This window comes from Ambystoma mexicanum, chromosome 6p, assembly GCF_040938575.1.
Source record: "Ambystoma mexicanum isolate Mex_15411 chromosome 6p, UKY_AmexF1_1, whole genome shotgun sequence".
Lineage (NCBI taxonomy): Eukaryota > Metazoa > Chordata > Amphibia > Caudata > Ambystomatidae > Ambystoma > Ambystoma mexicanum.
Window position 1 is genome coordinate 1,310,476,575 of NC_090935.1, and position 17,717 is coordinate 1,310,494,291.

Here is a 17,717-nt window from a genome sequence, read left to right on the forward strand (position 1 = left end):
GCAGCGCCACAGAAAAATCATTTAAAAAAATGATTATAATTATATTTAATGCATTCCAATATGTATTGCTTGGTAATATCTGAATACGGATTGCCCTTTGTGAGACACGTGTTTCGGCAAATTAATGCCTTTTTCAGTCAGGGCCAGTCATAGTTTCGAAAATGCCTGATTCTGGTATGATTATTCACGCATGATTTTACGGCTTTTAATCCCACCATAAAGAATCTGTTGCCTGTCTCCTCGCGTCGGCTCCTTTCATGCTTGCTGCCGTTGTGTACGTCTCTCAAGCCTGCTGCTAGTGAGTCAGGTGTCGCAAGGGGCAATGCGATGGCCTGGTGTCGAGGCAGAGAGATTCCTTGTTGCCATATCACTGAGAGAAAACTCAACATAATGTAACGTGACATAAGAGGGTTAGATTTCCTGCGCCCCTATAGAGCCGGGGAACTGCAGCTCACTGCATGTGGAGCCATGCAAGCCGCCGACATTATGCAAGCCACCGACATTATGCAAGCCGCCGACATTATGCAAGCCGCCGACATTATGCAAGCCGCCGACATTATGCAAGCCGCTGACATTATGCAAGCCGCCGACATTATGCAAGGCACTTAATATTAGTAGTTGGGCACTGCTGGACTGTGGCATGGGATCTGGATTAAGTCAACTGGCCAGTCAAGGTCACTGCATTATTCAACACCGGACCAACTGAATGCTGTAGGAAACCCATTCAATTTAGGTAATGTTGATAATGAGAACTGCATTGTTCGGGGACTTTGAAGCATTCTGGACAAGACCTGAATCCTGCTTTTATTCTCTTAACATGAAAGAAGGACAGGTGTCGGAGAGTGACACCAGACCAAAAACAGCACAGTAAGACGTTTCCCTCATGGGCTGGCACAGAAGGAAAGGCATCTCTGAATGGGAAATAGGGCCACAATTCTTAAAGGAACTGCAGAGAGAGCACCTGAGGCTAATTCACTGCCACATGCTTTACAAGTCAGCTTTGCAAACTCAGCAGACATAATCAAAAGCAGATAAATGGCAACGTCTTGAGCCGCGCAGGCCCCTCAAGTGAATCTGATTTTAATTGTCGCAAACACGTGAAAGTACACATTGCAATATGCCATTTGCCAGATCACAGATCTCCTATTTTTAGAATCAGCAAAACTCCCAAATGCAGCTTCCCAACTGTCCATGTCATCTGCAATAGATCAGGGATGAAGCGCTGCTGAGCTTGATCCTTTGGAACTGACAGATCAGCAGCGCTCAGCGGAGTGTGCTGTAACCGTTGTGTTTATATCAAATTGGTCCCCTTCCTTAAGGAAATAAATCGTGAAACCACTCTGGCACTCTGAAGTGCCTAGTGGATAAGCTACAACATAATGGAATAAAAATGTTATTTTTTTGTTTTCCAAGGATAAATTAGGTAACATAATACCAAATGTGCTCAGAGCATAATTAAAGTTACTCAGTGTAGTGACTAGAGTACTCATAGTCCTTAGTCCCCTTTCCTCCATCCTTGTGGGCGTCCGCCAACATGGAGACAGAACCGGAACCTTTGGTAGCAAAAACTTGAGCTTCCCCTTTAAATTAAGTCCAGCGCATCCCTGGGCGTGGGAACGGCCACCAAGGCCCTGCCCTTACGGCGCCTCACCTCAGTCCCCTTTTAAAACATCTGACATTTTAAAACCTGGCTATACTGAATACTTTAGCCCATGGCGTACAAGCGGGGGAAGGTGGGTGGGACGTATGGAGGAACGGTGACTAAGAACTATGAGTACTCTACACACTACAGCGAGTAACTTGCTCATACGTCCCGTACCCTTTCCTCCATCCTTGTGAGTGATTCCAAAGAACAAGACCATAGGGTGGAGCTGTGACAACCTGCCTCATATCTAGGATGATGCAAAAAGGTTCTTTCGGAACACCTGGCCAAACTCTGCATCTCGCCTGGAGCTGGTATCCAGGGAATAGTGCTTACAGAACACTGACATAGTGGCCCAAGTAACCTCTCTGCTGATGACATCCCTGGAAGCATGTCTCTGAAACGCGACGCCTGTGGCCTTAGCTCTGACCGTATGGGCATGAATCCCCTCAGGAATTGGTTTACCCACGGCTTTGTACGCCTCCAAGATGGCCTTGACCATCCAACGGGCGATAGAAGCTTTGGAAGCCTGGATGCCTGGGGGACGTACCCCCAAATGTGATGAACAATGCCTCAGACTTCCTGAAAGATCTTGCCAGAGAGAGGCAGAACTTGAGGACTCTCTTGAGGTCAAAGGAATGTAATGCCCTTTCGGCATCTGACTGCAGGTTCGGGAAGAACACCGGCAGGCAGATCTTCTGATTCAAATGGAATGGAGTGACCACCTTGGGCAGAAAATGTTGATGGGTGCGCAAGATTGGCTTGTCGTTATGAAACGTGGTGAAGGGCTTGCATGATGACAAAGTTTGCCGCTCACTGACCCTGCATGCCAAAGTGAATGCACCAGTAATACAGTCCTCAGAGTAACCAGCCTGATGTCCACTGAGGCCATCGGCTCAAAAGGCTTGTGATGCAAGGCTGCCAGAACCACATTATCCCATAGCAGATGATGCCTGTGTACCGGAGGAAAGTGCCTGGACAACCCCTTAAGGTGGGCCTTAACCACTGGGTTGGCTACTGAGAAAAAGTGCTCTGGGGAATTCTTGTAGGCCCCAATGGCTGCCAGATAGGTGCAGCAGGTATCGTCCTGTACGCCGGAGCGACCAAATGTGCAGAAAATGCCAGCACATTGTCCAGGGAGCAGGTGAGAGGGTCAAGCCCCTTGTCGCGAGCCCAGTGACAAAATCTTGTCCACTTACTATTATACTGAGCCTGAGTAGAAGGCCTCCAGAGAACTAAGCATGGTGAAGTCTCCGCTGGTCAGGAACCAGGCCGCTACGGCCAGCTTGGCTGGATCCGGGTGTTCCACCGCCCGCTCTTCTGCATCAGGAAGCCCCTGCTGGGGATCAGAAGATGGACCGGTCCTTGGGAACATAACTGCAACGGATCTGAGAACCATACCCTTGACGGCCAGTGCAGGGGAAATCAGGAGGAGGCTGCAGCCCACCAACACCCAGAACTTGCGGAGGGCCCCCTGGACCAACAGAGGAGGAGGAAATGCATAATACCTGCGGCTCTGCCAGCAGAGCTGGAACACATCCCACAGAGACCCCTGACCACGGCCCGCCCAAGAGGCGAACCAGGGGCAGTTGGAATTCAGAGGAGATGCATGTAAGTCCAGATCTCGAAACCCCCATCTCTGGAAAACGGGCAACAAAGAGTTGATGTGTTGAACCCCAGGCGGCTGAGTTGGTCTGCTTCCGCATTGCTGTCCACTGGAAGATGAACCAAGGAAATCCAAATTCCTTCCGTAAGGGTCCATTCCCATATTGCCACCGCTTCCATGCACAGGAGGCAGGAATGGGTGTCACCCTGCTTGTTCAGGTAAAACATCGTCTGGAATTGTCGGTCCTGACCAGAACCGCTGTGCTCCTGATGAGAGGCAGGAACGCCTTGAGCACCAGGCTCACTGCCCTGAGTTCGAGCAGATTGATATGCAGAAGGGCCTCCGTCCTGGACTATGCACCATGAATGGAGTAGCCCACCAGATGTGCCCCCAGCCCAAAATTGAGGAATCCATCGTCACCACCAGAGAGGGCTCTGGTCAGGTAAAGGGGGCTCCCACTGCCACATTGCCATCCACCAGCCACCAGCGAAGATCTGGGAGAAGGAGCAGGGGGATTCGGATCCTGTCCAACTGAGACCCTGTCTGCTGGTCCCAATTGGCCACCAGGTGGAGCTGCAGGCGCCTCATCTTGAGGCTGGCTCGCTGACCCGTGAGCATGCACAATTCCATCAGTCCCAGAAGGTGCTGGAACCACCATGTCACGGTGTACGAATTGGCCAGAAAGTGTCCTATCGCTTTGTGGTGGGAGAGGAGCCTCTCGGGCGTGGGGAACAGCACATTCCAAGGAACACCAGATCCTCGGCGGGAATCAGCTACGACTTCCACCAGATGAGGGAAAAGCCCAGCTGGTGAAGAACGTCTGCCACCTGTTGGCAAGTGTGTACTGCCCCCTCGGGAGAGCTGGCCCTGACCAGCCAGTCGTCCCGATAAAGACAACAGTAATAGCCATGCAGAGGAGATCAGCCACTGCATTTATCAGCTTCGTGAACATACAAGGAGCAGTAAGGCAGCACCTTGTACTGGAAGTGGTATGACATAATCATGAGCCGCAGAAATTTCCGATGCGGTTGGTATCTATTTTGTTTATTTATTTTATTGGGTTTGTATCATGCGCTTAATACCTCAGTTCGGTTTCTAAGTGCAGATCTGGGATTTGAACCTCTGTTGCTCGCCGTGTTCTTGCTTCCAAGACCAGCACGTTGCCCATGTGCTATCCTCCGTTCACAATGGTAGATGGGGACATGAAGGTATGCAGCATTGAGGTATAGGGAACACATTCAGTCCCCTGCGCACAGAGACTCTGTATTGTGCGCAGGAATAATCATTTTGAAGCATCTGAGCGGTAAAGATAGGTTTAGAAATGACAGGTCCAGGACTACCCTCAGGCCAGCCTAGTTGTTCTGTAAACCACAAAAGTCCTGGACTAGAAGCCAGAGCCCTTGTCTGAAAGAAGAACTGGCTCCACAGCCTGCATCTCCAAAAGGGAAAGGTTCTCCCATAAGAGGGCCGAGGTCCCTATCTGAAGCAGAGGAGGAGAGGAAGGTAGAGGAAACAGAAGAGGAAGACTGAAGCCTGTGGAGACAATAGAAAGGATCCAAGGACTCTTGAAACAACGCTTCCAGCTGTCCTGAAATGTATTTATTTATTTATTTCTAATGAACCGTAGCCCGTAAGCATCAGGGAGTAGAGAAAAGATAGATCGAGAAAGAATGCGACATGAAATCGAGAATCATCAGTGATAAGTCAACCTAAAAGATTAAGAAAGTCTTCAATGCTTTTTTAAATGCTGGTAAGCTTCTTTCACAGCGCAAATGTACAGGCTGCTTATTCCATGCAGTGGCTGCTTTAACATGATATGACCTTTCTTTTCCCCTAACTCGTCGGGATCTAGGGCATATCAATCGCATGGAGACCTTCGATCTAGTATCTCTGATAGAATCTTGGACAATGATACGTGTTTTCAGATATCTACAGGCATTACCAAATAAACACTTCTGCGTCATGATGTTCATTTTGAACTTTATTCACGTTTCTACCGGAAGTCAATGTAGTTCTCTTCAATACTGTGATATATGGTTACGTTTTGAAAAATGTGTAATTATTCTCACAGCATCATTTTGCAGAATCTGCAATCTTTTAGTAGAACATTTGCTCGCTCCACCTAATAATGCGCTGTAATAGTCTAATCTTGACAAGACTAAAGCTCTTACTAGAGTCGCACAGTTTGCTACTGAAACAAAGGGTTTTATCAGGCGTAATAGCCTGAGATAGCACTGTATGTTTTTGTCACACTTACAACTTGAGCGTCTGCTTTAAGTGATGCCTCAATGGTAACCCCAAGAGTTTTTACTTTATTCACTGTGTTTATTAGATGTTGGTCAATATATAGCTTATCATAACAGAAACCAGCTGGCCCCCTACAGACGAGCAGTGTTCCCTGACCGTCACATTACTGCTTCTTGGTATCGGAAGCGGAAGAGGGGGAGCGGAAAGAAACACGCAAAGTCCTCTGCTGTTTCCTACTGCGGTCTGGGTAGAAGTCTTCTTCTTAGTCAACTCGTCATCAGTGGATGAATGAAAAAGGTCCAAGCCCGCAAAAGGGAGGTCCAGTTTTGTCTCTTGCACATCAGATGAGATTTTAGTGGTGTGCATCCACGCTGTTCGTCTCATCTCCACCCCCAGACATAGCCCTCTGCTGGCTGTGTCGATGTGGGAGACCGAAGACTCCATGAGGTCCTGTACAACTGCCTGGGCGTCCAACAGGCTGGCCTTAAAGTAGGCCGGCATCTCCCGAGGGAGATCAGGCAGTAACTCACTGAGCTCTCGCCGCAGCTTCTGGGTAGGAGGGTGTCAGCGTTAGCTTGCCGCAGATGAAGCCCCGAGATAACATTTCCTACACCAAACATCTGTCTAAGAGTGACATATTAGTCAGGGTTTGAAACTGAGATTCAATGAGCAGGAGCTAAAACCAGCTCCTGGGTATCGCGCGTCACTCACTTGGCAGGAGCTACCGCAGGGGAACCAGGAGCTACCAGAGATGCTCCTTTTACTTTGTATCCATTTTGTATGAACCATTGTATTTAAATGTGTATTAGATGTGTTCTAAGTCTTTTTTTATTAACATTCTCAATTACTCAAAGTTAATGTCACATTCACATGTTTGGAAGGCACCAGTTGGCCCTAGGAGCGAAAGGTAGCTCCTGGTAGCTGTTGGATTCAAGCTAACCAGGCTCTTCTATGCTAGAAGCAGGAGCTAAATAGCTCCTAGCTCCCCTTAATTTCAAACCCTGTTAGTGTTCCCAGCAGTCCATCTAAGTGTGGTACATTACCATCTTTAATAAACATAGAAATATGTCGCATATTTCTATGTTTATAAAAGATGGCCTGAAAAGTACACAAACCATAGTAAGGTACGCATACAAATATAGAAATGCTTACATTGATTTATATATTTGTTTGCATACCTTGCTATAGTTTGTGCCCTTTCCAAGCTACGGCCATCATGGAATCCACGCTCCCAAATGAGGGGCCCCCTCAATTTCTTACCCCACTTAGAGCACTGGGTTTACCACATGAGATGTTGCGTGTCAAGGGGTGACCTGGCCTCCCTTTGGAGGCAGGTGGCTGGGTGCAAGGGAGATTCCTTTGTGCCTGGTGAGCAGTTAGACCCGTGGCAGTTGTGTAATGCTAAATCTGATGGGAGTTAGGTTTAAAAGTTTAGTGACCTTTAAGCCTGGCCACTAGGCTTCCCAGTTAGACCTCGGATCTGAGATCAGTGCAGAGCAATGGCGCATCTTTACGTTGTTCCCAATCCCCTCTTTTTTGCTTGTGTCTCACCTGTCCCCAGGAGGAGGCGGCCCATTCCACGCACAGATGGCGGTTGCAGGCCTGGGTATCCACAGGGCGCTTGGAAGCCAGGGCGCACACATCATTCGACATAGGCACGGAAATACCCACCACCGTCAGCTTCTGGCACGTCACTCGCCTTGTCTGGAATCCTCCACCGCAGCTCTGGGAACACGATGACCAGGACGTCACCATCCACCTAATTATCAAACACAAACAGTTTAGGATCCAATGTGGTCCAATATAAGCACACATCATTCCTTTCTGCAATCTCTGGTTATGAGCCGGGGCGACTGGCTTTATTTATCCGTAAACAAAGCCTATGTGTTCTTCGTGTGAGCGGCATACAAGCAATAAAGCGGAGGGGAACAAGCAGGGCGTATTAACTTTTCTTGGATGCATAGAAAGAAAATATATCAAAATCATGGGCCTCATTCTGGGCTTGAGGGGTTTGATATGTCATTGTAACTGCCACTCGTAACAGGGGTGAATAGGTCAGATTGTGAGTGGCGGGTCAGTGTGTTAGTCGCCAGCACTCAATAATTGTACTCCCAGTAAAATCTCCACTTTGCGTGAGTCGGGGGAAGGGGATAAGTGAAGGGAACCCCTGCCCCCAAGCGCTGGAGGTTTTTCCTTAACTTTACCTCCAAACCCTGAAAATGGTGCTTCATTAAATTGGTGACAAAAGACATGACCACCACTTTACCAACATGTTTTACTATGCCGCCATATACTTGTAATCATTTATTTTTTATTTTTTGTGTTTAGAAAGCGGTGAAAGCCTGCAGGCATCAGGGTGCATAACAAATCATACATTTAACATACAGAAAACAAGTCATAAACATAAACTTTCCAGGACCACAACAGCTACTTAACAATCTTGAACAGTGACACCGGCTGCAAAACATAACACCAAACAACAAGGCCTAAGATTACGGGCTCTGGTATAATAAGGAATATTACAAGAATTGGCTTGTTAATTCAGAAACGAAGTGGAAAAACATGAAAGACATATGCTTAGAGTTTCGCGTACTGATCGACTACCAAGAGGCTGCTATACCCATAACCCCTAATGAAACAAGGATAGAAGGCAATCAGACCAGATGTCAGCAGAGCAGGCAGAACCTGTACTAGGAGCAGATCAGTTCATAACAATGTTCAATTTAGACGACAAAGATACGTATCTCAGATTAGTTACTCTATGCAGGAACAGGGGAAGACTGCTGGAGCCACAGCCCACGACGACACAATCTGTGTTGTCTGTGCTGCACCAGTTCTCAATCTGGGTCCTCCAGAGTAACCTCAGGTCCTGCGATCTGATGCAATTAGGCGCCACCTTAAAGTTGAAACAGGCCAGGATTTCGTTTTTTAAGGCCTCCCTTGACTCGAACTGGCCTGGTTTCTCCACATTAGTAATAATAATATTGCGGGGGTCCAGAGTAAAACTCCTGAGGTTGGGGTCGGTGATTTCTGGCATGGCTTACTTCTTAAGATGTGGATCCTTATGGAGCAGGTAGGGCAATGGGCTTAAGGGAACGTGGAATACCCTCTAAAGGACCTACGACCACAGCACAATAGACTGAGGTAGCTGCTTTCACCTGTGAGGCCACAAATCCAGCTGGACGGAGCTGCTAGACACTGTTTGACATTCGTGATTAGACCCATGGAGGCGAAATGAAGTTTGGGAGGACTTTTCTGTTTTATTAGGTTCCAATTTTAACAACTTTTGCGGAGTTAGAAAGGGTGGCACAAGAAGTATGTGACCAACAGACGTCAGCCAGGATCGCAGGTCCTCAAAATTAAGGCATGCCGCTAATTCCTGCAACAACTGGTCCTTGTAGGGCAACTAATTATCGGGTGCCTTAATGGTACCCAGCCCCCCGTTAAGATGTTCTGGAGTCTTAGGTCCCGAAAGCTCCCTCTTTGTTGTTTGCTGAATTACAGCTGCCTGGGCACACAATAGATCAGGTTTTTCCACACCAGGTTCTGCTATGATCTCTGGTGCTTGATGCTGTTCGTTAGGAGAGGAGGAAGGCGGAGAGCTAACAACCCTAGAACCCATCTCAGTGACACAATTGATGTCTATGTTTTTAGACAGAAGTTCAGAAAGTAGGCGTTGGATTGCAGGGGCCACACCACAGCTTTTTTGTCGCGATTACTTTTTAAAAAAGCCATTTTTGCAGCGACTTTATTACATGGATCCGCTTTTACGCTTTCCTTCTCCCCTGCGCCTGTAACTTCTGTCTTCTTTTTGCACTGGGGGCTAATACCTCAGAGAGACGACTGCCTTTCCCATGGTAGCCTGGTTGAGGCGAGTAAGGCAAGTGAACCAGGGGGTCCATCCTACCTCCCCCATCCTTCTTGACACTAGAGGGCACCGGGGTGTTGGACAGATCGGCCACTAGGGACCAGACAATATCCACATTGAGACGGAACAGGGATTGTAGCTTTGTAATGGGCATGCTTGTTTTGGGCGCTGTGGGCGCTGTAGGCACAATACGACACACAGGACTAAAGCACGGACATCGATAACCTTACGGGAGAGGGAGAAACCACAACGCTTACCCGCGTGTTGATCACAGCACCTGCGTGGCACTGTACAAACGCACAGTAGTTGCTCTGAGGACCTCCCTCCACGCTGGACCTCAAGCCGCTGTCTACAAACAAATGAGACGGGAGGCTGTATGGCGGAGGGCTGGGGGCTGAGAGCTCCGAAAGGATTATAGAAGTGCAAGGTACCACATTCCTCACTGCCGGCAGTACGGTGAAAGTGGACATCGCCGGCACCAACTACTCCATCACTGAGAGGTTTGAGGAAAGCACCCTGCACGGTTGCCTCCGACGTCTGTCTAGATTGGTTCTTTTGATTTAGTTATTTTCTGGTTGGCTATATGATAGAAAAAATGATTGCTGGCAGTTTTACAACAGGGCCCACAACATCTGCTTTTTCCAGAAAATTGGCTAAATTTACTTTAATTAAATAAACCTGTACCCTACTCCCCTGTAAACATCATTTTAAATAGGCTGGAGTGGTAAATCATGGTGTAAAAGCATGGTGTAATGTTTTTAAGCGTTGATTAACCTCTCTTCCCCATTTGGCGCAGTGACTAGGCAGAGGAGGGGCCCGGAGTGGAGATAGGCTCTCTGTCGTGCATGCCTCCTCCTTCTTGTCAACGCGTTTCACGCCTGCATGGCATTTTCATGCAACAAATGGCTTCCTGTGGAATCTGCTTCGGGCTTGCACCTGGGTAAGAACAGGCAGATTCCACAGGAATCCATTTGTAAACGCTGCCTGAAAAGCATCTTTACTTTTTCACAAGACGTCAAGGAAAAGGAGAGTAAAAGCGAGCTTGCCTTGCTTTTTACGGTATCCACTAATATGGTTCTGAAAAATTGCAATTTTTACAAAAAAGCTGCAGCAAAAAGGCTGTGGTGTGACCCGGTAAATGTGTTTCCATTATCCCACACACAGGGGGTGGGGGTGGGGGTTGCGGGTGTGTCCCCCACTCCCTTTGGGCAGTATAATGGGTCCAGGGGTTGCAGGGGGGTCTTCCGCATCCATTGGATTGCAGGGGCCACACCACAGCTTTTTTGTCGCGATTACTTTTTAAAACAGCCATTTTTGCAGCGACTTTATTACATGGATCCGCTTTTACGCTTTCCTTCTCCCCTGCGCCGCGTGAACTTTTTAAACTGCATGTGGGGGACCCACCAGCACGTGTGCACTGTAGACATTTGATTACATTACCCTGTAAGCGCCTAGCCTGGACAATAGGTTCACACTACTGCAAACGTGTATGGGAAATATGTACTAAGCTCTGGCGCAGGGTTCGGCAACCTCAGGCTTGCCAGATGTTTTGGACTACAACTCAAAACAGTCAAGCCAATCTAATAAATGGAGGAGAATCATGGGATTCGTAGTCCAAAACAACTGCATAGCCCCAGGTTGGCACTTTACATACAAATCAACTAATAATACCAATATCACATTTGTAGATGGTGCTTCATGCTGGATTCCTCCTGCTTCTAGGCGAGACAGTCACCTAAACTCTTCCTCTTATTTTCTCGGTCTGGAGAAAGTACTACTGTATTGATGTGTACATTAGATCCGCTTCTGTACTCCTAGGCCTCTGCAGAGGGCACTCCCATGCACGTGCGTGATGAGGAGTCCCCATGGGCTGGCGCTGCGTCGAGAACCCCCAGGGCTTGAAATTGGTGTGATGACTTTTCAGATGAAGCCCAGCCAATGAAGAGTATTCCGTGGGTTTCTTGACAACAGAAACATGGCTCGGCTGGAATAAGGTAACTAGTCAAGAGCATTTTATGCACCAATTTAAAAAAAAAAACAAATGGCCTTTGGTTGCCTTTGCAGTTGATTAAGTGATGATTAAAAAGCCAGTTGCTTCCAAATCTACTGGCAGTTCTAATGATCTGGTGGATACGCCCAAAGGGATGTAGGGCGCTCAGTGACTACGTGTATGGGTATAGTACCTGGCACTAGCCTGTGATTTCCATAAGCTCCTCTACTGTAAACAACCATACATTGTAGCTGGGCGTCATGCTGGCAAGGCCATAGCCTCTGACGAGAGGTCAGCAAAAGACCGGGGACGATCCACAAAGACGAGTAACTCTGGCCAAGCCTCACTCCTTGAGTGGGCCATTCGAGTTACTCTTCCTTAAACTGGATAGACACATGTGTAAGCCAGGAATAAGTCGGTGTTACTCGGAGTAACTTCTTTATCAAACAGCACTCCCGAGGAGGATAAGTCAGAGTTCGTCATCGTGACTTTGTGAATCAGCACCTGTGCGTCAAGAATCATTTTGAACTATGTAAACTCTTGCCAAATCGGTTTCTTCAAGAGGGGCTCATTTGCACATCAGTGACTTTCAGTGGATTTTCGCTATTTACGGAGAATGGTTGCTATTCAGGGACATTGTGACAGTTGAAAAAAAAGATTAGCTGACTTAAACTTGCCTGTTGGCAAGCTCCTCTGGGTTTATAGAACCTTTGTGGTGGCTAAAAAGGATATTTTGAAGCATTTGAAGAGCGATGTTAAACCCACTGTTGATGACAGGCTAGACAGGCTGTGGATTCTCTCCAGCAAGGAGAAAGTGTCCTTTCAAATCAAGCAGCAACATGATCAGAACAAAGACATATGGAATATTTTCAATTATTTATATGATGACTAGATCTCTTTCTCTGTTATGACTTTCATCCATCGCTAGTCTTTTTTTCACAGAATTTTTAGGAAAAATATTTTGCTCGAAAAATCGAATAAAAAAATATGTTGGGGAGACAAGGGCACATAACGGGTAGGATGAGGTCGGGAATAGTGAATAAATAATAGAGGAACGGGGCTAGGGGGAATCCAAAAATCATTTTTTTAAAATCTTTTTTCACGCAAACGTCAGCAAAAAATGTGGCGCAAAATAAAACAGGATGAATGAAAATAGAACCTTTTCTCTCCCCCCCTTTTTTTCTTTTTCTTTCTCTTTCTTCTCTTTTTCATCTTCATTACCATAGTGATAGTCTGATGCCCTTATGTTCTAATTGTCTTCTTATATGGCAACCCGTTGTATAAAGTTTTCTGTTGTTTACGCTTTTGTAAAATCTATAAAAGAATATTTCAAAAAAGAAAAAAAGGATTGGCATTTAACCTTGAACCTTAACCTTGCTAACACCTCTTGCAAAACCCACACAACCTGCAAATATTTTTCAAGAAATACAAGCGGTATGGAATGCTTAAAGGCACTCGGTCACCCGATAGGACCCGGAGGGGTCTTGACGATTCTAGACTAGTCTGATCTATAAAAGTCTTGTCAAAACAGGATCTTCCCTGTTCATCCAAAACCATGAAGGACCACATCAATACGCTTTCTCCAGCCATGGTCGATTTCAGGCAATCCATCTTTCGCCACGGGAACTTTCCCCTCCACCCGCCCGATCTCCATTACTCCTTTCCTTGGCAAACTCTTGGAATAGATGTCCATCTCCCAGCTTAAGCCTCACACTGAATCTGTTGGTTGTCTCCATGACCATCAGTCTGGCTTCAGAGCGACCAGAAGCATGGAAACTGCATGGAAACTGCTCTCCTGAATATCTGTGAAGACCTGCTCTCAAACCTTGATTCTAACCTTCCTTCTGTCCTCATTCTCCTCGATCTTTCTTCTACTTTTGATACGGTCAACCATGCCATCCTGCTCAACCGCCTCCATGATAACCTGGGTATCACTGATCAGGTCTTGGCCTGGCTGACCTCCTTTCTCACTGATCGACCCTCCCAGATCCAACTGGGGTCCTTCCTCTCTTCTATCTCTCTCTCTACCAGTGGTGTTCCCCAGGGGTCTAATCTTCCCCGTGGGTGTTCAACTAATACCTGGCCCCTCTTGCCCACCGCATAGCTGCTCTGTGCTCCAATTTTCGGTGTTATACGGATGACCCTCGGCTCTCTTTCAGGATCCTATCAGCCGCCTCTACTCCTTCTCTCATTCCTGACTGACTGTCTGTCTGCAATTCAGGAGTGGTGTGCCGCTAATGATCTCTGCCTTAATGCCAGTAAGACGGAGATCCTTCTCATCGGAAAACCAGCTCCCTCCATTTCTCTCTCACTCTCTCTCTGTGAGGCTAAGAACGTCGGGGTCATCTTTGACTTCTTTCCTTCTCTCCTCACATCTCTGATGTCTCCAAGAAGTCAAACTACCAGCTGCACCTCCTCAGAGGTATTCTTCCTTTCCACACTTTCCCCAGAAGCTCACAGTCTCCGGAGCTGTGGTCCTTTCGAGGCTGGACTACTGCAACAGCCTCTTTCTAAATCATCCTGCCTCTACCCTCCGTCCTCTACAACTTATCCAGAACAGGACTGCGAGACTTGTCCTTGACCTCAAGCCCAGGGATTCCTACAGCCCTGGAATCTGTTAATTTGCTAGCAGTGGCAGCAAAGATCAACTTCAAAACCCCCTGAATTGTCCACAAGGCCTTCTGGGGTCTGGCACCGCACTACCTCCAACTCTCTATTCCTAAACATCTTCCTTCTCGAGCTCTCCACTCATCCACCTCCAACTCTCTGAGGGTCAGTCGCTTCTCCAAGTAGAGAGTTAGGGGCAGATCTCTTTCTTCAGCTGGGGCCTCCTTCTGGAACAGCCTCCCTGTCTCTCTGAAACTTGAGCAGAACCATCTCCAGTTCCAGAGAAACTCAAGACCATCCTCTTTCCAGTTGCACCTCGCACTACCTCTTGGCTCCCCTAGCACTTGTGGTCTGCATCTGTAACCCTACAGTTGCCTTTCTTGCACTTATGAGCCACCCGTTGGCTGCACTCCTGAGTACTCACAGTGTGCCACCTGTTGGCTGCACTTCTTTGACCCACACTTCTCCATCGCCCCTCAGCACTTCTCCCCACTCCCTTCCCTGCACTTGTGTGATCTGAATGACACAAAACCTAGTAAAATTGTTGTTTTGTCCTCCCTCTGTTTCCCCCTCCTAGTCTTGTCGCGCCTAGAAACATTTGTGTACAGGTGTTTTATGAATGCCACATCATATCAGTCCTTTCATGCGCTTGAGCAGATACTGTGATATACATGATACTATTGGTCAAGCCTTTAAATTAAAATCAAGTTTTTCTCGATGATATAAGGAGTCGGTTTATAGTCATAATGTCAACAACAAAAATGTCGACAGTCAAAATGTCGAAAAAATAATGTCGAAAAAAAAAAATGTCGACTTTTTTTTTCAATGCATTTTTTTTTTAAATGGGGGGGTTCCCCCCCAACCCCCCTTTTTTAATTTTTTTTTTACATTTTTCCCTTTTTTAAACTCCCGAACCCCTAAAATAAATATATAATTAAAAAAAAACGAAAGTCGACATTTTTTTTTTCGACATTTTTTCGTCGACATTTTTGTCTGTCGACATTTTTTTTTCGACATTATGACTGACCACCTAAGGAGTCATTACAGTTTTGCCGGTGCAGTAAAAGTGCCAGTAATTTCGGCACCAGCACTTTTACTGCAACGTCAAAACGCAAGTTTGCTGATGGAGCACTGATTTACCTACAGGCGGGGGTAAATGTTGCCCCCAACAGCAGAAAAATGACGGAATTTTTGGTAATTCCAGCAATCCCCTCCATGCGCATAGAATGGGGATTTATCAGCGTTTTTGCCACTTGGAATATGCCAGTAATTCCGGTATTACCGTTTTGGTGGCATCCTGCCGGAGTTGATGGCGGGATGCCACCAAAACTGTGATGACCCACATAGTCTCTGCAAACCAATGGAGAAATCGGTAATGAAAAAAATGCGGAAACTGGGGAGGAAAAACTGTTTGAATCGTTTTTGCAGAATGGGATGCGACGTATACGCACAAGAACGTGCCGAGACAGAAATGATGGGGCATTCAATACAATATTATAGCCTGCTCAGATTGCGCAGCACCGCAGGCGCTTGGCTAAATTCTCTGCTATTGCTAACATTAGAGGTAAATGTCCAAGTGTCCTGGACAGGTCACCAATTGGGAGCCTATGATGTGGCTTTGTCCAGAAATGTGGAGATTCTGTCTGATGTGTGACTGAAAAAGACCTGAAGGCAAACCTAAATATTGGTGCACTGGTGATTGCTTTTGTCTGACAATATCCCCTACAAATACATCTACAACAATAATGTATACTCAATCACAGTGACTGCAATGCAGATTTTACAGCTAAAGTGCCTGTGTTGAATTGAGGTCAATGAAGCAGATACCACATTGTACGATATGAGATGGGGACTGTCACATGACACGTGTATTCTTACTGGCTGTAGTGTGTGCACATTTGCTATGGAATGAATTGGCCAATTTGGGGATACCACACCCAATTGAGGTGTTTGTTATCCGAGTTGCTGGTAATTGTGCCGTGGGAAAATATTAATGAAATGCCAACGTTTTGCATGAATGGCAAAATCTAAACAAACATTCTATAAAAAAAAAATACCATTGACAACAATAGTATCGCCATGGCAACAATATTCCAAGAGCAAGATATTTCAAATGCAACATGTCATGAAGCCCAGATACTCCATATGATAAGATTGGGTTAGTTCACTGCGCTAACACCAGTTCTATCATATTTGGGCGTATGTGCAGTATGCCGGTCTTAACCAAATTTTGGCAAAGGAACAATTTGCTCCGGGGGACATTGTTCCCTGGCAATGATATTGCTGGCAATATTACAGCGGGCGTGTTGTTGGAGATATTTTCCGGGGGTGTTTTCACCTGATACCCTGAGCAATTCACATAGAATACAAAGCAGATACAAAGACAGTGATATCCCTTGATTTCTGGACTCTCTGATCTCAATCAAGGTAACTGGTTTCCACCGGACCTCGATTACGATCCCGAATGCAGGTGGATGGCAAAGTCGCCTAAAAGAAATTAGGACAACAGAACGTGTGTAGTATTTGCAAAATGAAAAGGGGCATATATTTTAAAAGTTTGCCTGAATAGATGCTATATTTTAAGTCAATTTCAAATAAGTATCACAGGCTGACAGAGATGCATTTTACAGCGCAATTCACATTGATTACCTATGTTTATTTCAAATGAAAGAAGATCATTCTTGTTACCATTGTAAACTAAATGTTTTTGTTTCTTAGTTAAAATTAAAAAGAGGGAAGGGCTGCTCGAAAGGGCTCCAATGAAAAGAAACCTCGCAAGCGATAGCCACCTGCTGGGAATGGGTTCAGTAAATCTTATGCAAACATAAAACACCTAACTTAGTAAAGGAGACATCAAGCACAGTTTTGGCAAATAAACCACAGCATAGTGTCTCACTTGATGTTTGTTGAGATGGAGTTCGGCGCAGCAACAGCAACACATGGACTGTTACTTTCTTGGCACTGTTTCACAGTACATCTGGGCTGGCAAACACCTGCTCGCCTGCAACTGGTCGGATTTCAGGCTGGGCGTAAGAATTGGAACAATGACTTTGTTTTCCAAATAAGTTTGCTTTTGCTGCGCTGCGCTTTCCACCTGGCTCAGCCTGATGTGAGACGCCTTCGGTCCTAATCTCCCGGGACTGGGGTAATTCCCATGCGCTTTGCTGGGGGTGGTGGCATCAATGGCTGCTTACAGCCAGGTGTGTCAGATGTGTCAGGTTGTTGATTGGTCAATATGACTCGTTCTGGCAGCATCTCAAATTTGGCTCACATCTGGTCTGGCCAAGCTGAGGCTTGCTTCTCACATTAACATGTGTTTGTAAAGCGTAGGTTTTGCATTTGTTTTTTCTTTTATTTCTGAGTAAGCTGCAAAATGGGAACGAGGTGTTGGGGCACCCCACACACCGCCGGAACCCGTTGGTCATGATCCATGCGTGGCAAAACATTACATTTAGTGCACAAGAAGGCACAGCTACAGTTGCAATGCTCCGTCACGTCCCACGCGGAGAAAGGGACTGACAGTTGGGTGGGGCGCACAGAGGAGATGCCACAAGGAGGGTAGATAGGCACGCCTGCGCATGAATCACATCGAAATGATGGATGCTTTGCACTATCCTATAGTTCTGTTTCGCGTTCCATGGGAAGACCCAAGTGTATGGAGGAAAGGGGACGGGATGTAAGAATACTATTCTTTTATACTGCACACATCACTACCGTAGTAACCTTTAAACATTGACCCATGTCTGTGTAGAGGAGA

At 46.6% G+C, this 17,717-nt stretch overlaps 1 protein-coding gene across 1 annotated transcript in view; it reads right to left on the reverse strand.

Moving 5' to 3' along the window:
- ADAMTSL1 (ADAMTS like 1) overlaps positions 1-17,717 on the reverse strand; it is a 941,617-nt gene that overhangs the window by 67,605 nt on the left and 856,295 nt on the right. The window contains exon 26 of the mRNA XM_069625973.1: positions 7,047-7,254. Within this exon, the coding sequence (XP_069482074.1) occupies positions 7,047-7,254 (208 nt within the window). The remainder of the gene's footprint in view (positions 1-7,046; positions 7,255-17,717) is intronic.